The sequence below is a fragment of the Acomys russatus genome, chromosome 7 (genome assembly GCF_903995435.1).
Source record: "Acomys russatus chromosome 7, mAcoRus1.1, whole genome shotgun sequence".
NCBI lineage: Eukaryota > Metazoa > Chordata > Mammalia > Rodentia > Muridae > Acomys > Acomys russatus.
Window position 1 is genome coordinate 19,044,421 of NC_067143.1, and position 25,844 is coordinate 19,070,264.

At 44.2% G+C, this 25,844-nt stretch overlaps 1 protein-coding gene across 2 annotated transcripts in view; it reads left to right on the plus strand.

The window, feature by feature from the left end:
- Positions 1-25,844, plus strand: part of Otud7a (OTU deubiquitinase 7A) — a 168,039-nt gene that overhangs the window by 60,047 nt on the left and 82,148 nt on the right. Inside the window, exons 4-5 of one of the 2 annotated variants that reach the window (XM_051148665.1) lie at positions 11,829-12,011; positions 19,716-19,937. In XM_051148665.1, the coding sequence (XP_051004622.1) occupies positions 11,829-12,011; positions 19,716-19,937 (405 nt within the window). The remainder of the gene's footprint in view (positions 1-11,828; positions 12,012-19,715; positions 19,938-25,844) is intronic. The other variant, XM_051148666.1, reaches the window with a different exon arrangement.

Consider the following 25,844-nt stretch of genomic DNA (forward strand, 5'->3'; position numbering starts at 1 on the left):
CCCGATTGTAGACCCCTCCCTCATCTCCACCCGGCCCCATCCTCCTACCCCCCTCCCCTAGTCCTCAGAAAGGGAGAGCCCTCCTCCCCTATCCTCTGACCCCAGGCCTATCAAGTCTCACCTGGACTACCTGCATCCTCTTCTCTGTGGCCTGGCAAGGCCACCCCACCAGGGGGGAGTAATCAGTAAGTGGCACCAGAGTCCATGTCAGAACTAGTCCCTACTCCCCATATTATGGGACACACAAGAAGACTGTGCTGCCTATCTACTGCATCTGAGCAGAGGATCTAGGTCCTCACTATGCATGGTCCTTGGTTGATGCATCACTCTGTGCAGCAATCACCCCCAGGGACCCAGATTTGTTGGCTCCATTGGTCTCCTTGTGGAGCTCCTAACTCCTCCAGGTCCTTCTATCCCCTAACTCTTCCATAAGACTCCCTGTGCTCTGCCCCAAAGTTTGGTTGTGAGTCTCAGCATCTGTTTTGATCCCCTGTTGGGTGGAGTCTTTCAGAGGACCTCTATGGTAGGCTCCCATCCTGTTCCTTCTCTTCAACTGCTTCTGGTGTCTGTTCTGTTTGCCCTCCTGACTGAGAATTAAGCATCCAGCCTAGGGTCCTCTTTGTTATTTAGTTTCTTTAGGTCTGTTTATTATAGTCTGGTTATCCTGTATTATGTGGCTAAAACCGCTTATAAGTGAGTATATAACATGCATGTCTTTCTGGGTCTGGGTTACCTCACTCAGAATAATCTTTTCTAGTAACTACTTTTTAAATCAATCTGTTGCTTTCTCAGAAAGTTGGGAAGAGTGCTACTGCAAGACCCAGCTATACCACCCCTTGGTCATATACCTGAAAGATGCCCCACCATACAACAAGAACATTTGCTCAACTATGCTCATAGCAGCTTTATTCATAATAGCCAGAATCTGGAAACAACCTAGGTATCCCTCAACCAAAGAATGGATAAAGAAACTTTGGTACATTTACACAGTGGAATACTACTCAGCTAGTAAAAACAAGGAAGCCTCGTGCTTTCTTTGTCCTTCTATCTTGGAAATAAATTTAAAAAAAAAAAGAGAGGAGGTTTAATGGAGCCCCTCCTAGAGTAATACTAGGGTGAGCAGAGGCCATGTAATGCACCTGGCTTGGAGCCTGTGTGCAGATGGTATACCTGCATATCCCTTCCCTTCAGAATTCCTGCCGTGTCCCTCTGTTTTAACCTACTCATTCATGTGCGTCTACTGTGTAAGTTTGCATTAATGAGATCCAAACAAGGACAGCATTTGTTTTTACAAAGTCTTCTTTGTTTTTCTTGACTTTCCCTACCTACCCATTCTCCTTTCTACCCCTCTCACTGCCAACTTCTTCAAACCCACATTCACAACCTAGTATATGTGTTTCCACATTTTCTCCTGGCTCTGATTAAGGACAGGTACCGTACACACACATATACTTCTGTGCACTTGGCCTTCTGTATCCACAGGCTTCACACTCATGTATTCAACCAGCCACAAACAGAAAGTGCTTTTAGAAATTGTCTTTGCACTGAGCATGTCCAATCCCTGATCTTGACATTGTCCCTAGACAGCACTGTAGCAGTCACTTAGGTGGTATCTTGCTATATTAGGTAGAAGACCTTAGAGGAGATTTCAGTCACACAGGGCATGTTTGTAGGCTCTTTGTAGATACAATACTGTTTTATATAAGAGACTTTAGCATCTTTGGGTTTTGGTATCCACAGCATTACTGGAATCAGTCTCCAGTAAGTACCAAGGAATGAACATCTCTGTACATATGTAGATGCACATGTGAATACAACAAGGCTCTGTCAAAATATATATAGGGCATTTTGTGTTTGCACATGAGAAGGATCTGCACACAGGTTTTTGGGTCTCTAGCATCGCTGTACAGGCTGGAAGAAAGAAAGTCAGGTGAGGCTCAGGTACACACAGGAGACTGGGGAATTTCTTTCAACCACAGGGAAGCCAGGGGACTGTTTCTCACTTGGAGTTACGAGGACTTACAAGGAGAGCAATCTGGGAGGTGCCATTCTATGACATCTGAGATTACAGTGGAGGTGGGGCATATGAGCTAGGTGGTGGTGCAGCTGACAGTGCCCACCCCTTTTGCCAAACCCTTTTACTTTCCTGTCTTTAGACTTTCAAGTAACAGCAGTGACTTCACATCCTGCTAGATGCACACTGCTTACAAGAGAAGACACAAAGTCCTGCAAGTCACCAAACTCATCCTGATGAGTCTTTATTTGTCACCTGGCTTGACTATGTTGGGCTGTAACTCAGAGTCTACATTAAGAATTCAGTCCTTACCTTCTGTGACAAGAAAGAGAGAGTGGCTCAGACACTGCCTCTGCTGTTTAACTGCCGATAACAGTGGCAGATATTTTTCTTTTTCTTCTTCTTCTTCTTTTTAATTTTATTTATTTTATTATTATATATTTATTTATTTTATTATGATTTAGTCACATTGCATCCTGATTGTAATTCCCTTGCTCTTATCTTTCTCTCCCCATCCTCCCTCCCTCTTCCTCCCTATTCCCCTCCCCTAGACCTCTGGCAGGTGGGGTCCTTCTCCCCCACAGCCTATCAGGTCTCATCTGGATAGCCTACATCCCCTTCCTCTGTGTTCCCAGAGGGCCTCTATACTAAGAGGCGGTGACCAAATCGAGGACACCAGAGTTTATAAGGAGCTCTTTTATTTACTTTTTTAATTTATTTTTTAAGATTTATTATTATACCTGTTCTGCCTGCATGCCAGAAGAGGGCACCACATCTCATCATAGATGCTTGTGTACCACCATGTAGTTGCTGGGAATTGAACTCAGGATCTTCAGAAGAGCAGACAGTGTTCTTAACCTCTGAGCCACCTCTCCAGCTCCGTCAAGTTATTTTTCTTAAATGAACATATTTTTCTAAACTCAAAAAGCTTACCAAATGCCACTTTTATCTAGACTACCTTTGTTGCTCTTCTCCCAGAGTCCCATCCTCCCACCCATAGCTTTGTCCTCACCATGGCCACACCTCTCCTAAGCTCCCAGCACCATCCACTCCTTGTGTCCTGCACAGCCCCAGGTTGCCAGTTGACTTGGCTGCTAGGTTTGTCCAATGGGAACTTCTGCTCCTGCCTTTTCACCAAGAGAGTGTTCACTCTTCTGGGTCTCAGGCTAAAGTGAGACGCTACCAGAGGCTTCTTGGATCATCCTCAAAGTCCGAGAACACTGTCTCTTCCTAGGTGCCCCACTGGACCCTGTGACCCCATGTGGCACTTAAGTCCCACTGGAGTATCTGTTCTGTCTTTTCTTTTTTTTTTTTTTTTTTTTTAAGATTTATTTATTATGTATACAGTGCTCTGCCTACTTGTATACCTGCAGGCCAGAAGAGGGCATCAGATCTCATTACAGATGGTTGTGAGCCACCATGTGGTTGCTGGGGAATTGAACTCAGGACCTCTGGAAAAGCAGTCAATGCTCTTAACCACTGAGCCATCTCTCCAGCCCCTGTTCTGTCTTTTCTCCTGAAGTTTTTAGGAATATGTTGGACTGCAAGTAACAGGCGTATATAATCGTTGATTGTGTATAGTTGTGCACCAGCATGACCAGGTAACACATAGTCATTGGCAGTAATTCAGTCAGACTCTAAGATGGTTCTTTGCTGTTGAACTTTTCTTCACAAACATTCTCATGTTTGTTTGCAAGAAGGTTTCCACAGCTCCATATACCACCATATCAGCATCCAAAGTATTAAGGTTGGGGGAAAACAGCCCTCCTCTTATGCCTGGATACTTTATGGTCAGAAGTAAGGTGTGGTCTCAACTGTTTTTCATGAGGCCATGGTCCTGATCTGGGCACTGAGAAATGACAGTGTCCAGAGGCGTTGGGGAGGGGGCGGGGGGTAGGAAGAAGAGGTCAGTCAGAGTGTAAACAGAGGCCAGCCATATTGGATGGAGACAGGTGACTTTCCACGTATCATGTTGATATGTGGAAATCAAGGAAGTGGTGAAAAGAGCTGTATCAGCAGAGTGACAAAAGACAAACGCAACTCACAGAGGGACAAAGAGTGGACACACTGGGTATCCAGAACAGCAGTAGCGGTGGAATTTTAGGCATTTTTATATATTTTAAGATTCTCTATTATAGTTATTGAGCAGAATATCAGCATGGTCATCTCAACTCCAGATGGATGGAACTGGCCAGCCTATAGCCTATTGGGAATCAGCTTAGGCAGCCATTGGTATAATTTCCTGCTCTATGTTCCTGTAAAAATTACCTAGTTAACGTTATCAATATTGGCTAGAGACTGGGTTATTTCAATTGCTTCTTTACATTTGTATTTGATAACTACTCAAGTCACAACCCTTGTCTGTGGAAGTAAGTGAACTGAGCTCTTCTATTTCTGGCAAGAAGCAGACATGTGCTATTAACATTTTCCCATTCCATTTTACTTAAAGTCCTAGTAATAATTTTTTAAACCTCTTTCAAATGTGTAATGTCTTTACTGTTTGTTTTAATAAGTAGTTACTTTAGATAACTTAAAATTTAAAAGAGGACATGGAAAATATTGTCCTCTCCAGACTTTGTTCCCATTTCTACTGTGTGTGTGTGTGTGTGTGTGTGTGTGTGTGTGTGTGTGTGTGTGTGTATCTGTATGCCTCTGTGTGCTAGCCTTTCAATATTTGTATATATAAGTGCAATCAGAATATGTGTACCTGTGTGTGTCTGTCTATCTAACTGTATCTGTGTGCTTCTATGTGTGTGTGTTTCCGTGTGTGTGTGCGTGTGCTTCTGTGTCTGTATGTGTCTGTGTGCATATGTGTGTGTTTGTATGTATGTTTGTGTATGTGTATGTGTGCTTCTGTGTGTGCATATGTATGTGTGTGCATATGTATGTTGGTGTGTGTGTGTTTGTATCCATGTCTGTGTGTTAGTGTGCCTCTGTGTGTGTTTGTGTCTGTGTGTGTCTGTATCTGTTTGCCTCTATGTGTTTATGTGTATATGTGTCTGTGTGTATCTGTGTGTGTGTGTGTGTCCTTATTCCAAAAGTAAAGTTATGCATATTTCCCCCCTCATGTGTACTAAAGTGCTTTCATGGCTACTTTATCTCTCACACCACAACACAGCATTGTGTTAGGTGGTGTGTGCCCTGAGGCATTTATACACTCTTTCTGCGCATGGGTACTTGGCTTGCTTCGTCACTGTAGTGCATCATAATGACTATACTGCACACAATGGGTTTCATGTGCACAGGTATTTCTTTAGGATGGATTTCCAGAAGTAGACAAATTGGGTAACAGGACAAAGGCATCTGTGTCATTGTTGAATGCTTTTAAAGTACCAGTCTTGGGAGTTGGACTTCCTCCACAAGTGGGTGAGCAAGAATGCTTGCTCACAGTCAGACACCCAGTGGCTAGATGGCTCCTAACAGTTGCATTTCTGCCATTCTTTTATGTATGAAATGGTTCTTTGGTTGTTTATATTTTACATTTCTTGTAAATGTTTAAGGGATCTGTAATGATTTTCCATTACTCTTAAGTCCTGTCTTTTACCTTTATATCTTTCAGGATTATTTAATTTTCATCTTATTACTTTTTAGACAAAACACATACAAATGAGGCTGTTTCCACCAGTGCCTTCTCTTTGTTGGGACCCAAAAAGGAGTCCTTCTTTAGGCTTTGTCCCCACACTAAGAGTCCCCCTGAGCACAGTACTGTTCTAAGGCCCTGCATATATGTATTTGGAGCCCCAACTCCTGCTGCCCAGTGGCCTGTGAACAGCTTTCCCTGCCCTGCTACCTGCAGTTCAATGTTCTGTGTGCCTTCATACTCTGCAAACATTCACCCTGCACACTTTTTTCCTTATATTTTTTTTGAACTGAGATACTTTGGAAATAAGCCTGTAGTGTGTGATATAAGTTGTAAGAATATCCCAGATTAAAAAAAAAAAAAAAGAATATCCCAGATAGGCATGTGTCCAGGATCTCTGGTTCACTTGAGACCCTGAGGCTTTCTGAGGGTCTGTAGCTGTCTTGTGTTTATGGAGGCTTCAGTGGCTGAGTCCCCTCCTTTCGCTTTGGTCTCATTTTTCAAACCTGGTTGTTTATACTTACTCCTCCAGTTAACTCTAACTAAGATCAGCTTTCCTGACAGGGCTCTAGCTCAGTAGTAGAGTGGTTACTGAGCATGTGCAAATTCCTGGCTTCAATCCCCAGTGCTGCAAATAGATAAGTTGACTAATCTTATCTTATTCTGCATAAGTGTAATGCTGCTAGTTACACGGTTCTACTTATGCTTTGGGGAGTCATAGTAAATATATAAACTAACTCAGGAAGAAATTATGATATTGAATCTTCCAAACAAAGAACACAGTAAGTGTAAACCCCCTAGTGTGCCCTTTAGAAATACTATGTAACCTGTCAAGGTAGATTGATGGGTAAGCATACGTTTCCTACATTTAAGGATATTCCTCTATACTTTATCTTTCGGTTATAGTTTATAAATTATAAATGTATTTTGTAAGTATATTTACATTTTATTCCTTTATGTTTTCTAACTTACTTTTCCTAATACATATGAAGCTATTTCTTCAAGCCTGCTCATTTATATACAGATTATCAGTTATGAAATGCTGTATATGGCTGTATTCTGCTTGCCCACCATCTCTGTGAGGATGGAGGAGGGCATCCCACCCAGCCTTGAGGTGGAGTTCTGGTTGTGGTTGTGAGCAGATGTGAGATGGCATTCCTGAGACCGAGTTTTTCAGCTGTTGGGGGAGTATTCCAGAATACTAGGAAGCTTGAAGTGTGGCTTCTCTCCCAGCCAGTGGCAAACAGGAGCCCAAGCTGACTGACTTTGAAGTTGGTTGCTGCCATATTAGAATCTGCCCTGCAAGATGTGCATGTAGTTCGGCAATAGAACACTCATTTAGTATATACGGTACCCGAGGCTCTATCCCTAGACTATAGATCTGCCCCATTTGTAGTACTTTCAGTAATCATTTATGCCAGTGTGTTTTTGTCAGAGCCTTGTGGTAATTTCTGCCTTTTAATTTTTACATTCCATATGTAGCTTTTGTATCTTGATTTTCATCTATGCCTAGAACTCACTTTAATTGGGTATGCAAACACAGTCTGCTTATGAATCAACAAGCACTGCCCAGCACATAGAAGTGCCAGGGTCAGTCAGGACGCTGAGGGATGTGGGGCACCGGCTCAAGGGCCTTTCTCTTGGTTTCTGGGGGAAATGAGGACAGGACAGACAAGCAGGTCTGAGGTTGGCCAGTCTGCAGGGTCAGAACACTCCAAGGTTAGAAGCTATCCTGAGTTATTGGTGTCCTAGCATGCCTGAGGAAGATACGGAGCGGAGCGGGGTGGGGGCGGGGGGAGGCATCTGCAGAGTGAAACAGCCCAGCGGAGGTAAGGTGTGAAGTGGAGGCCTGCAGAGTGGAGTGGAGCCCTCTCACCCCCAGGAGGCAGAACCTCATGCCCACACATCACACATACAGAAAGTGAAAAGCAATAACTCAGTCTCTGTTGTAAACTGAGCCCATTCTCCCAGCCAGACTGCTTTAATGTTATTTAATGATTTAGGCCTGAATTCCGTGTTGTTAAAAGAGCAACATCTTATTGATATTGTCTTGTTGTCTGGTGGCCACCATGCAGTAGCCTTTAGCTTTGCTTTAGGTGTGATTGGCTTTTTGGGGGGTCAGTACTGTATATTTAACGTATGGATATGGGCATGTTCCCTGGTATGCCTGAGCTATATCACCAGAATTTTCCCCCATTTTTTATTTTGAGATAGTCTCAGTGAGCTATCCAGATTGGCCTTCAACTCACTTTTATCCCAGGCAGGCCTTGAAAGTGTAATCCTCTTGCCTCAGCCTACCAACTAGCTGGGATGTCAGGCCTGTACCACTAGATGTGTCTCTTACATATAGCAAATATTCATTCCTTTTCTTTAAATGGTGTGTTAAGCCTACTCCCATGTTACTGTGGGAGATAGAATTGGCTGTGTCATGTATTCTACTTTAGTATATGAGTATTTTAAATGTAAATCACTGTGTTTTCTTAGCTTTTTATCTTTAAAATATTTTCCTGGTATTTAGAAAATTTGCATCTACTGACTAATGGCTACTTTTAGGTCTGCATTTTTGTTCTGTCTTCTTTCTCTTTTCTTCAGATGATTCAGTTCATTTCCTGTGGTGTGCCTCAATAAATCCTCTGTCCCTCCTTCTCTCCTCCCAACCCTCCGCCCAGATCCCTTCCTCTTCAATCTCAGAAGCTATAAGTTCCAGCAGCCTGCATGGGCTCTTGCTCGGGGTCTTCTAGGCTGCCTCACATCATGGTAGAAATGTGTGTGACTCTGTGTGTGTGTGTGTACGTGTGTACGTGTGTGCTTGTGAGTGTGTGTATATCTCTGCTTGGGTGTTTATCTCTGTGTGTCTATGCATGCATGTGTGGTGTTTGTGCATGTGTGTTTTTATCTGTGTGTATCAATGCACATGTATTTGTGACTGTGTGTATCTGTGCATGTGTGTGTGTTTGTGTGCATGCACGCACATGCTCTCTCTTCTCATAAAGCTACCAGAATTCAGTTGTGGGGCCTCCAATTTAATGACCCAATGTACTAGTCCCCAAATTCTCCACCTCTGAACACCACTGTCAGATTAAGCTTTCACTCTCTTAGTACCTTAACACAAACCTTGGGCGTTGGGTTCCTGCACACTTTGGACGCCGTACCTTGCTCTAGGACAGCAGGTATAGAGCCCTCCCAGCTCACACCCATTCCTGTGTTTAATACCATGTAGATGTGATCCTGTGATATCCTGGGTTTGCATACTGCTTCGAAGAAAAGTGTTGCCAGATTGATTTTCCTTTTTTTTTTTTTTTTTTTTTTTTTTTTTTTTTTTTCTTAAATATTTATCTTTAGAACATGGTGATTTTTAGAAGGATAAATGTTGATGCAGACCATAGTAAAACAGTCAGTATTTAAAGGCTGTTACTTCACTAAATAGAACCAAATTCTATTTTAGTAAATTGACTTTTTAAATTATGTTTGTTTATGCATATGTGTGTGGTGTTCATATTTGCCATGTGTGGATGTTTACAGAAGCAAAAAGAGGGTGTCAGATCCTTTGGAGTTGGAGTTACAGGCAACCGTGAGCCCCTGGACTTGGGTACTAGGACTGAACTCTAGGTCCTCTGGAAGAGCACCAAGTATTCTTAACCACTAACCCACCTCTGCAGCCCCATAAACCTTGATTTTTAAAGTTTTTGTTTCTATTCTTTAAACATCTTGCTTTTGAACTCTGCTTATAGGGTTGTTTGTGTCTCTTTGCTTTCTTTCTACCTCAGAAAAACCATTTGTCACATTATTTATATTCCTAACCCTTTAACCATTTTATTCTTTTTGTTTAATTCTATCCCCCCCCCCCTTTTTTTTTTCAACTTATGGTTCCAACCCTGCCGCCTGTGATCTGGCTTTCTTTTCCTCATGCTTTAACTTCTTTCTGAGACAGCTTTGATTCTTGGTCTATGCTGCCATGGCCTGTGTCACCTTATGTCCTGCCTGCGTTTCTGCATGCTGTTCTGCTTACATGCATCAGGTGGGGAGGACCGCACATGGAAATAAATTAGAAGCTTAATCATACGCGTTTAGAGCTATGAGATTTTGATGAAAGCCATGTAAGTCAGACATGATCCAAGTGGCAACGAGTAAGGAGGAGAACTTCCTGTCAAGTGGTTGCTTGTTCCATCTCTTGACCTAGGATTAACTTTATTTAATCCTGTTTAGAATGCTCGAAAAAGAAAGCTCTTGGATTAAAGGTGTATACTAGGGCTGAGCCACACTGTAACCAGAAACAGGTGTTTTGTCACATGAGTGGATTTGTACACTGTGATTGTGTAGTCTATAATTTCTTCTTCTGTTTGTTTTCATGACCACCACCCACCCATACCTGCATTCAGAGAAGTGGGTCACATAACATCGGCACCCCTCCTCTTGTCTGCGTAAAGCTCCACCAACTGTACTGGCCTTTTGTTGCGGGACCCAAATGGCTTGGGCTAACTCTTCTTACCAACCAATACGGCTATTACCTGGATTAAAACCATTTACTAAGTGCTTCCCATGTGCTGAGTACTTAAAAAGCCATCTCTGTGTCTCCTTTAGCCTTCGTGAGAGTTCTCATCAGGTGGATCTTACTAACTCGGTTGTACAAAGAAGGAACCCAAGGCTCCATGCGATGAAATGACATGTTCACTGTCACAGTCACCAAAGAGGCCTCCAAAGCCTGTGCCCCTGGGACTCTAAGTACCATGATGCAATTATTGGCATACAGCTGTTGCAGGATATTTGATCACGCTGTGTTGTTTACTGGAAAAACCTGTTTCCGGTTACAGTGTGGCTCAGCCCTCGTACACATCTTTAATCCAAGAGCTTTCTTTTTTGAGCATTCTAAACAGGATGAAATAAAGTTAATCCTAGGTCAAGAGATGGAACAAGCAACCACTTGACAGGAAGTGAACATAGGAAAAATAACAGAGAGTGAGAGGAAGTCTGAGAGACAGTTAGGGAGAAGCACAGGAAGTAGAAGGGAGGAACATTCAGTTGGGGGGAGGGGTTGAGAGTGGCATTTTTCCTTTTGGAATGTTGACTGAGGAGAAAGGTCAGCTGGGTGCTTTCTCTGGCTCCCGAGTTGATAAAATCAATTGAGATTTTTGTTAAGAACAGAAGAGACTCGATACCCTATGAGCATATACAGGGGAGGAGGTCTCCCTCAGTCACAGACATAGGGGAGCGGAATGGGGGGGGGGGAAGCAGGAGGGAGGGAGGAATGGGAGAATATAGGGGATGGGCTAACAACTGAGATGTAATTTGAATAAATTAATAATAAAAAAAGGAAAAAAAAAAAAAGAACAGCATCCAGCATTGGCCATGCTAGGATGCGTATCATCCCTGTGTGCAGGTTGAGCAAGCTGTGGGGCTTTTGAGGCTATAGCTGAAGCCCCCAGCCAGAGAAAACCTCCCAAGCTGCACTTCTGCTTTTCCTGTATAAGGCTGAGTAAAAGCCTTACAAACTGGAAGTCCTATTTGTTCTTTTAGCATTCTATGCTTTTTCCTCATGACCAAGATGTAGTCACCCTAGTTAAGGACAAGGAAGAGTTAAATTCACCTAAGGCCTAGTGGCATTGTGACCTGAAAGATATTGGAGCCCCTTCAGCCTTGCAAATATGTGGGAAGGTGGCTGTGTTGTGGCTTAAGCCTCAGGGGCCTGTTCCTTACTTTACTTCTCTCCCAGGAGTTATGACTGGCAGGTAAGAGTGTGTAAGAAAAGAGAAGAGCTCGGTCCCTGGGACGTGTAGCTGTCATGGGTGAGCTCTTAGGGAATCCATAAGCCCTTCAGAAGGGCAATCAGTTTCACTCCAGAGTGGCAGTCTCCAGAGGCCCCGAGTGACACTGTGTGCTGACAGCCCAGAAGTTCAGTCATGCTGTTCCAGAAATCTGACCCGTAAGACCTCCCAGCCCATATTAAGTGTCCAAAACCAGCACTGTAGGGCCTGGATTTCCACCCTGGCACACCCCTCATGAAGTACTGCATTTTGATTGTCATTTGAGGCATAATGTTTACAGGTATGTATATGTGTTTATATTAATGAAAGGTGATGAGAAGGCTGTAATCAACATATTTCAGGTCGTCAGCTATGGGAGTCAAAGCCCACTTTCAGACACCACTCATCAGCATGCTGATTGGCACCTTTTCTCCAGAAAAACCAGTATTCCTCCATTTCTGTTATAATCTCTCTTGCCATTTCTTATCCACAGGCAAAAACTGGGACCTGACAGCTGCTCTAAGTGACTATGAGCAACTCCGACAGGTGCACACAGCCAACTTGCCGCATGTGTTCAATGAAGGGAGGTGCACCAAGCAGCCCGAGCGAGAACTGCCCCAGCCTGGGCACAAGGTGGAGCGGCCCTGCCTGCAGAGACAGGACGACATTGCGCAAGGTACCAGCTGTGAGGGGCTCGCCCGTGTAGAGAACAGTGTGATCGACATTACCAAGCTGAGGCATACCAAACCCTTGGTGCCTTGTTCCTCGAAGTAGGCTAAATTGCAGCCTGAACCTCTGGAAAGGAGAGTGTGGCTGCAGCCTTCGGAGGCCACTGGTCCATTGGGAAGCCCTGCTTTCCCTGACAGACATCTCTAGGCTTCACACTGCTTCTCCAGCTTAAGTCCCCAGGTCATTCCGTAGCACATTTGTTATTCCATGGCTTTCTTTTTCTCTATTGTTTTTTTTTCATCATCAGACTAAAATACACTTGTAACAGTGATTGTAATAGGAAACTTAAAAGGTTGGGGTTTTTTGTTTTTGTTTTTGTTTTTTTGTTTTTTGTCTCATCTCCTAGCTCTCATGTCTTAATAACCATTACTCAACCACGTCTACTTTCTTCTCCTGCTAAGCTTGCTCAAGATGCAAACATTTAAGAGTCCGGGAGACATATGGCTTACAAATTGCTTACTTTTCTGAGTAGTAAACACAACTCTTGGTTGTTACATTGTATATTTAGACCTTGTGTGTAAATGGCCATCCTGAGTTTTCTTGGATTTTTGTGGCATTTGCTTGTCTTTGCCACACCCCACCCCCATACACCACAATAAAGCGTTGTGACATGGGTCTGTCCAAAGGCTCACCACTGGCTGCTCTTCCAGAGGACGTGAGTTGGATCCTAGAACTCACATGGCAGCTGACAGCTGTCTGTAAGTCCAGAGGATCTGATGCACTCGAGCGGTACACACACACACACATGAAGGCAAAATACTCATACACAATAAAAATGAAAATAAATAAACCTGTAAGGAAACAGTCCTAGAACTTCCATGCTGGGGCTTCCCTCCCTACAGGCTGGTGCCATGCAGGGGGCTCACTGTAGTTTCCCATTTCCATCTTCCTGGTTACCATTCTGCTCACTGTGCCCAAGCCCAGTGCCTCCCTCTGCTCCTCCCAGCTCTGTGCTATGGCTTTGCTTTGTTGCACTTTTTGAAGAGTGAAAACTGGAATCGTTTTTGAACTTTCACTCTGAGGTTTGCTTGTTGGTTGGCCTTCTCCTCTGCCACAGGCCTGTTTCCTCCTGTGCTTCCTCTGCCCAGCAATTGGTATGCTCTTTCTTATTAGCTTGTTGCTCCCTCTTTAAAAGGACAGCACGTGATTCTGCCATGCCTGTGTGTGTCTCCCGCTAAGTCATTTGCCTTATGACTTTTGTTCAAAAGAGTTTTCCATACAGAAATGTTAACATTATTAATGCTCCAGCCTACGAGCTCTTCTCTAGACTTGGAGATAAAATACATGGCTAATAAACCTTTTTCCTATTGTTGCTCAATTTAATCCTCAGGTGTTACCATCATTTTGAAATCCCTATAAACAATAGCAGAGACTCTACTGTGCTTCCTCCCTGTATACTGATCAAATCACCTTTCCCTCTGGACCATATTTTAAAGGTCCAGCCATCCCAGGATCTGTGTGCGAACTGTGTGTGTCTAGCATGCAGCTGTCTGGCCATTTTCTTGAGTCTTTCAGTTTCCTATACGTTACTTTCTAATACAAACTCTGTCTTTCCAAACATTTCATTACTTTTATGTAGTTGTGTTCCATGTAAGCCTTATTGCAGTTCTAATTGTAATTGACTAGGGTCCTTTTTTTTTTCAAGTTGGTGAGTTTCTTGCATCCAATACTGTTGCTCTCCACATATTTGGATTCTGCTAAGGCTAGACACAGGAAAAAGCAAGTCATTCTATACTTAACTGTCTTCGAGGCATCCACAAAAATACACTGTCTTCTTAAAGCTAGTAATTCTGAGAACGCCCTGGGTTATCGCCACAGAGAAACCATATCATCTAAGAGCACTTGATGTCTTGTTTACATTTAGATATAATGATTTCTTGTTATTTGAAAATTTTATTTAAAGTATAATTATATCATTTCCTTCCTTCATCTAACCCCTCCCATTCTTCTTATCATTTCCCTTAAATTCATGGCCTCTTTTAAGAGGACAGTGCACAATTCTACCCATGCCTGTGTGTATGTGTATCTCCCACTATGGCATTTGCCTTATGACTTTGTGCACACGTGAGCACTCACACGCGTGTGCGCGCGCGCACGCGCACACACACACACACACACACACACACACACACAAATACATAAACACAACCTACTGTGTCTATTTAGTATTGTTAATACGTATATAATTTCAGGGCTGACTGCTTAGTTTTGGATAATTCAAATTAGGAGGCTCATTTCTGGGGGAGAACATTTCTTCTGTTCTCAGCATTGAATATGGTGCGTGTGTATGTGTGATGTGTATATGCTACTTGATGCCTGAACTATAGTCCCAATTCCAAGAGTGTGTTTGTGTTTGTTGGTTTTGTTTTTTATTTTTACTTGTTTGTTTATATTTTATGTACACTGGCGTTCTGCCTGCTGGTATGTGTGTGACAGGGTGTCAGACCCTTTGGAACTGGAGCTACAGACAGTTCTGAGCTGCCATGCAGGTGCTGGGAATTGAACCCAGGCCATTTGGAAGAATAGCTAAGGCTCTTAACTATTGAGCCATCTCTCCAGTCCCACCAAAAATGATTCTTGGATGGCAATTTACCATGAATTTTATTTTATCATCCAAAGCAATAGATGATAATTACCTACTTTTCTCAAGTAGGGAAATTCATTCAGTTTACTTTAATTATCTCATATTTATACCTGTACTGTGTATAGTGACGCTGTATATACATTGTAACTATATTAAATAGAAATGCTGTAGGTTTCATACTTTATTTGGCAAACTTTTTGTATATTTTTTTTTCTTCTCTGGCTGATTAGGGTTTTTTCCCTACTACTTAAAGGTTCTATGTTCTACTTTTACTCACCCATCAATTCCCACTGTCCTTTTAAAGCCTGTGTTCAGGTTTTCTTCCAAAAACCTTAGAAGCAGCATCTCACCCTGAGAACTGCGTGTCACATGCTCCTCCCCTTTTCCGCTGACATGCCCTAAATCGCATTTATGCTTTTTGTTGCCTGTGTTTATTTAGGCAAAAGTTGGTTTCTTTATTTATTCATATTTAAAGTCACGTGCTCAAAACATGTTGCCGGTGACAGACCATAACTACAACAAGCAACCCCATAAGATAATAATGAAGCCAAAAGAATCTTACACCTAGCATTCCATCCATAACCTGTGGCTCAGGATGTGGCTGATGCTGGTGGCAACAGATCTGCACATGACAGTACAGCACAGAATCTAGCAGAGACAGCACTGGCAATAAGAAATTGATGTCACAATGTGTAACCATCAAATATGCATTTACTTTTTTCCATACTATACTTTTTATTGTTGTTTTACTGACAAAATGTTTTACTCTGAGAGCCTGCTGGGTTATACTGACTGCTGCCCCTCAGCACTTACCTTCCCTCTCAGTAGCATAAAGAAGCCACATTGAAAGCCTGGGCCGGACGACCCAAGTTTGCATGAAGTCACTGTGCAAAGTCACACAGGGACATATTTCTCAGAAGGCATCTGTCCGTTAAGAGACCTGTGGCAACATTCATGTCCCTCTCGCAAAAAGAATGTTTCCTCAGATACTACCTTTAAATCTTACTTTTGCTGAGAACTTCTTAAGCCTTTAAGACATGAAAAGGTTTACATGGCCTACTAAAATTTTGTCAGTGGAACAAAACTCCCCAGTTCACATTCATTTCCTTGAATTCTTTTGACATTTCCTCGCTTGTCTTCTTGAAGCTTCTAAAAGGCATGCCATTGCCCTGGGACTCTAACCTACTTCTTTTTCCTGTGCGTTCATTGTGAGTCAACACTTGCATTTTCATTTCAAAGTATTTCTTAGTCTTATTAATATCTCACCCTTCAATATTCTCTGTATTTCTCTGAACACATTTGCTAGGCTCATTTATAAGCCCAATCCATCTGGCCTGATTCCTATAACAGAAGTACTTTGTTTACTCTCTTATTTGTGCCTACTTTTCTCATAGGCTTCCTCAGTTTCCTCTTGAGCACCTAGTGCTATGATTATCAGCACCTCAGACTGGAGTGCATCAGACAAGAGGCAGGCAGTGTGGGCTCGAGTTGATCCTCTAGTCCAGTGTGATAGGACTGAAAGCTGATCAGCCTTTTGTCTTCGTGTTTGGCACATAATAGTTGTCCGTACTCACTGAGTGCTGTGGGATTTCAATACACGTGAGCAGTGTGCAATTACCCACCGAGGGCTAGCACCTCTGTCATCTCACACATTTATCACTGTCTCTGCTGAAGACATTCAAAACGTTTTGGGTGACTGAAAATGCAGTAAATTGTGAACTGTGGTCACTGCTGTGCTATGAGGCATTAGGATTTATTCCCCTACCCAGCTGCAGTTTTGTGCCCAGAGGCCAACCTCGGTTTCCTCTCTGGCCCCCACACCCACTCTTTGCTCACTGCCCTCCCACTCTGGCTCTGCATAATTACTTTATTTTGTGTCCGCGTGGGAGCTAGGTCTGTGGGATCTGCCTGGCTTATTTCACTTAACGTAGGCTCCTTAGGTTCATCTGTGCTGTCATAAATGACACAGTTTCATTCTTCACATGAATAAGTACTGCTCCTTTCTATCTTCATGCTCATTTTTTCCTTGTCCATTCTGCTGGCAGATGCTTGGGTTGGTCTTGTTTCTTGACTGTTGTGACTAACGCTATAGAGCACAGGAGAGAGCAGATAACTCACAGAGATTTTCTTTTCTTTGAATACACATCCCATATTAGAATGTCTGGGCTTTAGTGTTTTAGCTTAGGCATAACATTTCCCTTTTCCTGTGGTTGGCTATCTCCTCAGGGAAATCTCCAGAACCACTGTTATAGAAATTGCTTATTTCTAATGGCTAAATCCACTGTGGCCTTTGCCCAGCTGTTAGCAGGTTGAAGGAAGGAGGGGGAAGCACTGCGTGTTGGTATTGGAGCACCTTGGCTCATGCTGTCAAGGAGTCAAGCTGAGTGCAGGAAGCAATGGGGGCATCTCCCAGTGACAGGCAACCCAGACCTCTCATTCTGTCTTTCTTATTCCTGATGGCCTCTGTGGTTTCATTTCTCCTTTTCTCAAAATGTGAGATAACCTAATCATATTGTCTGCGAATGAAATTGAAGTGGATTGAAACCATTCATTCTGAAATATGCAACCTCTAAACCTTTCTGTTGATTTAAATGGGGAAAATGTATGAGGTCGTCAAGGTAAGCCTCTGCTTGCAAATCTGTTTTGACAAAATTGCATTAGTGCCATATCTGGCCACTGATACTACAAATGAGGTTATGCGGAAGTCCTGCTCTGAGGAAGGCAGTGGCTGCTATTTTCCCTGCACCAAGAATGCTAGCCTGGAGTGAGGTAAACAACCTTAGGACACATGTGCATACACTCAGGAAGTTGACACAGCGTTTTGACCAGAGTCACACTCAAACACTAAGGGTACTCCTTCCCTGGGCTGAGTGAGAGGACCTCTGCTGTAAAAAGTCCCATGCCACAACCCTGACTCTGCAGTGACTAGTCCTCCATATGCATGCCAGAGCTGTTGTTTAGGGCCAGCACACACTTGAAGTTCTGCACTTGGAAGGTGAGACAGGAAGATAGTAAATTCAAGACCAGCTTTGGCTCTATAAAAATAAAATAATAATAATAATAATAATAATAATAATAATAATAATAATAATAATAATTAAAAAAAAACAGGCGTGGTGACACACACCTTTAATCCCAGCACTCAGGAGGCAGAGGCAGGCAGATCACTGTGAGTTCAAGGCCAGCCTGGTCTACAAAAGGAGTCCAGGATAGCCAAGGCTAACACAGAGAGACCTTGTCTCAAAAAACAAAAACAAAAAAATAATAAACTTATGGTTTATGTTAAACTCGGCTCTTTTTTTTCCCCAAGGGGTGGTGGAGAGGTCAAGACAGGGTTTCTCTATGTAGCCTTGGCTGTCCTGGACTCGCTTTATAGACCAGGCTGGCCTCGAACTCACAGAGATTGGCCTGCCCCTGCCTTCCCAGTGCTGGGATTACAGGTGTGCACCACTGCGCCTGGCTACATTTAGCACTTTTTTAAAGTATGTTTCTTTGCACCAAGAGAACAAATGAATTCACTTCAGATCACCTGAGTTCCCACAGCATAACAGACCGTACTTTAGAGGCATTCCTCCATGCATTTCTCATTCTCTGTGCGGAAAGCCTGCAAAGAATAAAAGAGAGTAGACCATGGTACCAGAGAGTGCTGGGACACAAGGAGTGTGAAGGTAGACAGAAAGCATGCACAACCTCCATCTGTGTGTACCCAGGATGCTCACACGGCAAGTGCCTGTCACAGAAGGATGAGTAAAGTAACCTCATGGAGAGCCTGGCCACAGCAGAGCACCCCGAGCAGGATGCTGCTCACTCTAAATCTGTAAACACACAAAAATAAAGATGGTGTTCCAGGTACCACTCACTGCTGGGAGAGGAAGGCTCTGGGGAGTGGAGTTACGTGGATGCCAAGACCAATAACAAGCCCTGCTGCTCTTGTCGGTGGGCTCGCTGCTTCGCTCTCAGTGGTGCCATGACTCAGCTGAGGAAGGACCACACACCAGGTCTACACCAGCAGCAGGCAGGCCTGCGAGGTGGAAGAGTCTCAGAAAACAAGAGAGGCTAGTGTGGGGAGGATATGAGTGTGTGTGCATGTGTGTGGTGTGCGTGTGTGTTCCTATATGTGTATAATATAGTGTACAGGCCTATATGTACAGTATATTCTGTGTGTTCGTGTTATATACTTGCTATGTAAATATTATGTAGTCTATATAGTGTGTGCATAGACACCCATGCTTGTATGTGCATAACATGTGCATAGTGCATCTATGTGAGTATATGTTTTTGGATAAATGTGTCCATATTTGTAGTATCTGGTACATTTGTGTACCTGTGTGTGTGTGTGTGTATGTGTGACTGAATGTACATATGTCTGTGTGAGTGTATGCGCATATATATATATATGCAAGCTATATGGTGCGTGCCTGTGCATATGTATCTGTAAATAAAATATGTTGGCTAAAGGGTCATGATGGGGCTGTAGACATGGCTCAGTGGTTAAGAGTACTTGTTGCTCTTGCAGAAGATGCAGGTTTAATCCTGGCACCCACGTTGTGGTTTACAGCCATCCATACTCTAGTTTCAAGAGATCCAACGTGCTCTTCTGGTCTCCTCAGGCACCAAACACACACACATACTGCACATACATACATTCAGAGAAAACACACATAAAGTGAATAAATCTAATTAAAACAAATAATAGAAGTGTCTTGTATGTATAGGCAAATTTATTGGTAGTTCTGCATACTGTGTACAGAAATGTGTGCAGTGTGTGTATTTACATGAAGGTGTATGTATGCACTGTACAATGTGTACCGTTGTACACATTTGCGCCTATGTATATAGGTATGTTGGTATATACGTGTGTTTATAGTGTGTACATAAGTGAACTACATGTGTTGTATGGAGGGATATGTTTGTTGCATATTCATAGTGTATAGGTATCTGTTTTTGCGATTTTGCATATATATGGTATATGCTGCATGTACGTGAGTGTTTAAGCATGGCTGCATACACTCTCTGAGCCATATTTACAGTGACATGGTCCCTGAGGCTATCCTTTCTTCTCATCAGCAGAGAAGCGCCTTTCCCGGGGGATTTCCCATGCCAGCTCAGCCATCGTCTCCCTGGCCCGATCCCACGTGGCAAATGAGTGCAACAATGAGCAGTTCCCACTGGAGATGCCCATCTATACGTTCCAGCTGCCGGACCTGAGCGTGTACAGCGAGGACTTCAGGAGCTTCATCGAACGGGACTTGATCGAGCAGGCCACCATGGTAGCTCTGGAGCAAGCAGGTGAGCGTCTGCTACCCACAGGCTCCTAATTAAATAGCACCCCACCTCCACCCACTCTCTCTCTCTCTCACACACACACACACACACACACACCATGTAGCAGCCTGGCCACACACCATGTAGCAGCCTGGCCCTCCTTCCCCAGCGAGCAGGAGAAAGACCAGGGTTCTTAGCGTTTGCCATCAGAATTCTCCATCTGTACCAAGCCTGCTCTAAAGAGTGTTGTACTCTGTCACCAGGCACTGGCTGAGTGTGGGGCCGTGAGCAGGTGTGCCGGTGCTCTCGAGTCATTTCCCTTCTTCCTGGATCCCAGCTTTTCCTTATAAATAGCACCGTGCTGCTTGGCCTTTCTTCTCTCTTCCCCACCCCTTATCCCCATGGGGTCTGGAGGATAAGAAACATGGTTGAATTTGAAAAGAAACGAGAGGCCCTGTCACTTCCTGCACATGGCACGTCTTGTACCCAGAACCTCAGCTTCCCAATCTACAAAGCTGACAACCCTGATGGCCATGGGGAGCTCTGGGAAGACAGATATGCGCCAGTCCTCCTGACCCTCCTAGTCTTTCTGATCTCACTGAAGGAAACGCAGACGTGGATTGAGTCTTCTCGTGTCTAAGGCACCAGGAAGGAAGCCACATGTGTCCTCTGACTTTTCTATCGATGCAGTTGACTCAAAGCAAATGTGTGGACAGATGTAAGCGCTTCCTGAGACGAGGCAATACCTTCTAGCATCATCACTTGCCTTATAAATAACTGCAAAATTGAAAACCAAAGGGAATGTGAAAGACTGTGTTCTTCCCAAGCACCTCCCAGGGGGGCTCACCCACCAGCATGCACTGAGAGTGTGTCCCAGCAGTGCATCCTGCTGCTCCTGATAGAACTGGAACATAAGGCCTTCTGGTTCTGACTAGGCATTCAGCCAGCCCTTGCCATGGCCAGAGGCCACTTCCAGAGGCCTGGCTGTTGGAGGGACTCTTAGGTAACCTGTGCCAGCAGAGCACAGGGAGGGAAGCCTCGTGGGTGAGACATCTTAGAAGAGAGCAAAGAAGCATCTTCTGCTGAGAGCTTTAGTCAGCAGCATACCCCTCGGAAGTGGGACTTAGCCCTTGGCCAAGACACAGTGAGCACGGCCATACATGTGTGTTTCATAAAAAGATAAGAGTAGGATTTAGAGGTTGGACATTGGTAGTCAAGATGCTGGCCATTGCTGCCCTTGTGCCTTGCAAAGAGTGGAAGGATAAGTAATCATATGGAGAAAGACATATGACCTTGGGGAGAAAAGATGCTGGAGAAATAGACTCTAACAACAGGTTCAGCAAAGGCTAAAGGAGTGGAGAAGAAAGTCAAATGGATGAGATTCGGGGTCTAGGGAAGCATTTGCGTCCTGGGGTTTTAGCCTCAGGAATGTTTGAGGCAGGAGAGTAGCAGATTGTGATTAGCATCTAATGGATTCTGGGTATCTGCCAAGAATGAACTGTGGAGTTTTAAAGAGGAGCATGGAGCGGAACAGGAGAGCTGCAGTTGCTCTTGTGTATGAGAATGGTAGCAATGGGAATGATGAGAAGTAGGAAGATATTAGAACAGAAAGTAAATCAAAACAGACCAGGATGGGTTTGAATGTGACCTCCAGGCCTTACTAGGGGATTGGCCGGAGCTATGATAGAAGATGTAAGTATGGCCAAGAAGGTTGTCTCGCTGTGTGGATAGGTGCCATGCTGTGAGCAGGGGGTAGTTAGGAGGCTGTGCTGTCAGGCAAAGCCTGAGAGACCTGTAAAGTTGCTGATCAGCCAAGCAGGTGACTTTGGGATTAGGGAGAGCTCTAGGCGCTAAGAGATTCAGTGTGTAAATTCACGGTGTGTGGTGAAATGTGTGGGGTTGGGTAATCTCGTCAGGATCTTCCTGGGGAGCCCCTGTCCCAGCTCTGTGTAGCAGGAGGGTTCTGTAAGATTGCAATGCAAGGGCAGAAAAAGACACCAGTCTCCAGCTGGGGTACTCCAGCACTGAAAGTCTAGGGATGGGAGAATTCAGCAGAAGGCATGGTGAATGCACAGAGAAAGCCAGTGGCTGGTAGCAGCCCAAAATAACAGGGAGCACCCATGGTGCCAACCTGCCATGCGCACTACGGATTGGCCAGTGGGTTTGATTGCATCCTCTGTGCATCTGCCGATTCTGAACCCTGTGTAAGTGAGCTTTCTTTTCTTTCTTTCTTTTTTTTTTCGAGACAGGGTTTCTCTGTGTAGCCTTGACCATCCTGGACTCACTTTGTAGACCAGGCTAGCCTTGAACTCACAGCAATCCGCCTGCCTCTGCCTCCTGAGTGCTGGATTAAAGGCATGCGCTACCACGCCCACCGGCTCGAGCTTTCTTTTCCTGTGATGGAATACCTGGTTTAATCAGCATGACAGAGCTAAACGTTTGTTTGGTCTTACCTTGTGGAATGTTTAGTCCATGGCCCTTGTCTTAGTTATTTTTCCCATTGTTGTGATTAAATTCTAACAAAAGCTCAAGAGGAAAAATGTTGCTGGGACCCATATCCGGGACCCTTGAGGGGTGGGGGTGAGCTGGCGCAGAATCAAGTACTCTGGGAGTTCAAAATGAGGTAGAAGCAGACTCATAATTGCTGCAACAGGACATGCCTTTTATACCCTCCTCCCAGTGCCCCATTGGCTCTCAAACAACAAGCCACTGCTGTGGCTCCTCCTCCTTGATTCCCATCGTGACATCACCAGTCTCTGGGCAAGCCTGGGCATGTTCAGGTTGGTCTCTGGCTGACTCTACATGAAGGCCCCCTTCTGCGCATGGGTGTTGCCAGGCCAGCCTTATTTCTCCTCAAGGCAGATCTAAGTCCTCCTACAGGGGAAAAAATTGTTTTGTTTCTAGCTCACAGTTCTGAGGTACAGTCTATCACATGCTGCAGACCCGCTTAGGGAACCAGTGAAAAGGAGAGAAGAGAAAGTCTTGGTGAATCAGCATAGGGAGAATTGAGCAGGTGGTGAACAGCTGATTAAGGGAAACCATTGGAGAACAACTAGCTAAACGTACAGAATAGAGGAAGAAAGAAAGACCGAGACCCAAACTGAAAGGTCTTGCAGCCCAGGAGAACTTTATTTTTCTTCGTTTTTCCTTCCTCTGTTAGTTGCTCACTCACTGCCTGTTACTCTTTGGGCCAACCTGAGTTCTTTATTTTAGGTGAGGTGAGGTGTTGTTTTTTGTTTTTTTATTACAGATTAAATCATGATTTTTTTTCATCTTTTACAATCAATAGGGCATTTAAAAATCAACAGAGCAAGAGAACATTCTAACAAAGAAATACAAATAGTTCTGTATAGCCTACAATAAAGTATACAGCAAAAAAAAATCAATCAATTTCCAAGCAATGGTCAGCATGGCCTGATTATTGTTTCTTGAACAATACTCAGGAAAGTTTAATCATAAACTCCCTGGGCTAAAGCCATTGTGTTTATATAATTGCCATAGCAACATAGCTTGAGCTAAACTTTCTCTAATAAAGAAGAAACTTGACTTACTTCCAGTCCCAAACCAACAAGTGTGCTATCCAAGCCTAGGCCAACTGCCAAGACGTCCTCTATTGTAAATTTGTAAAATATGATGTTCCAAGTCCACCTTCTATTGTTCTCAAAGAAGATCCTAAAGAAACTTTTCTCCATCTAACATTGTCTATCCAGGTACTGTGATGTCAATGTCCTAACTTTCTTTTAAGCAGTTTCTGCCTGACTACACACAATCAGAGCTAAGACTCTTATTGTCTAAAGCACTTCGCCTGATGCCTTCTTTCAACATTCTCAATGGGAAAAGTTTTCCCAGTGTAAATTTTATTAGGGCTAAGAAATAAAGAGATAAAAACAGTTTTAGACTCTAGACCTTGGGAATATGACAGGCAGCATATTGACTCCTTCCTCTTTAAAACCTGTGTACCGCTGGGTATGGCAGAAACACAGATAGAAATGTATGTGCCTTTTCATCATGTTGAGATTTATTAAATAAATGAATTCACAAACTGTCACAAAAAAAAAAACAGTTTTAGTAGAAAAGGCAGATTTCAAAGTACTTTTAAGGCAAAATTACACCTGGACCATGCATAAACTTTAAGGGCAGTGTTGATCAGTGGGAGGTATTTGGAACTTTGTCAAGCAAAACCTCAACAGCTGTTCTGCATGTCTAGAGATCATGCTGGACAGTCAGAGGTCTCTGAAACTTTGTCAAGCAAAGCCTCTACAACTTGTCCTTATGTCTCCAACAATCACAGTGGGGGCATCACGGTGGCAGAAGCTCAAGGCAGCAGGTCAAAATGTGACCCCACTGAGGAATCAGAGAAATGAGTGAATGTGTTTAGCCAGCATTCTTTTTATGCAGTCCAAGATCTGAGGGTATTTTTAAGGTGTGTCCTACAGTCTTCTCCCCTCAATTAACCTAATCAAGTAGTCCCCAGAGGCTAACCTACATTGAATAATTTCTCACAAGGATCCCTCTGTGCCATTCTCATGGGTGACTTCAGGTCCTGTGATGTTGACATTCACCATCATCACAGCTGTACCATCATCATTACAGCCCCACCATCACCATCACAACCCCACCATCATCATCACAGCCCCACCATCACCATCACAACCCCACCATCATCATCACAGCCCCACCATCATCATCACAGCCCCACCATCATCATAACAACCCCACAATCACCATCACAACCCCACCATAATCATCACAGCCCCACCATCATCATAACAACCCCATGATCACCATCACAACCCCACCATCATCATTACAGCCCCACCATAATCATCACAACCCCACCATCATCATTACAGCCACACCATCATCACAGCCCCACCATCATCATCACAGCCCCACCATCATCATCACAGCCCCACCATCACCATCACAGCCCCACCATCATCATCACAGCCCCACCATCATCATAACAACCCCACCATCACCATCACAACCCCACAATCACCATCACAGCCACACCATCATCATCACAGCCCCACCATCATCATAACAACCCCACCATCACCATCACAGCCCCACCATCATCATCACAGCCCCACCATCATCATAACAACCCCACCATCACCATCACAACCCCACCATCACCATCACAGCCCCACCATCATCATCACAGCCCCACCATCATCATAACAACCCCACCATCACCATCACAGCCCCACCATCATCATCACAGCCCCACCATCATCATAACAACCCCACCATCACCATCACAACCCCACCATAATCACAGCCCCACTATCATCATAACAACCCCACCATCATCATAACACAACCCCACCATCACCATCACAGCCCCACCATCATCATCACAGCCCCACCATCATCATAACAACCCCACCATCACCATCACAGCCCCACCATAATCATCACAGCCCCACTATCATCATAACAACCCCACCATCATCATAACAACCCCACCATCACCATCACAACCCCACCATCACAACCCCACCATCACCATCACAGCCCCACCATCACCATCACAACCCCACCATCATCATCACAACTCCACCATCATCATCACAACCCCACCATCATCATCACAGCCCCACCATCATCATCACAGCCCCACCATCATCATAACAACCCCATGATCACCATCACAGCCCCACCATCACCATCACAACCCCACCATCATCATCACAGCCCCACCATCACCATCACAGCCCCACCATCACCATCACAACCCCACCATCACCATCACAACCCCACCATCACCATCACAACCCCACCATCATCATCACAGCCCCACCATCATCATCACAACCCCACCATCACCATCACAACCCCACCATCACCATCACAACCCCACCATCATCATCACAGCCCCACCATCATCATCACAACCCCACCATCACCATCACAACCCCACCA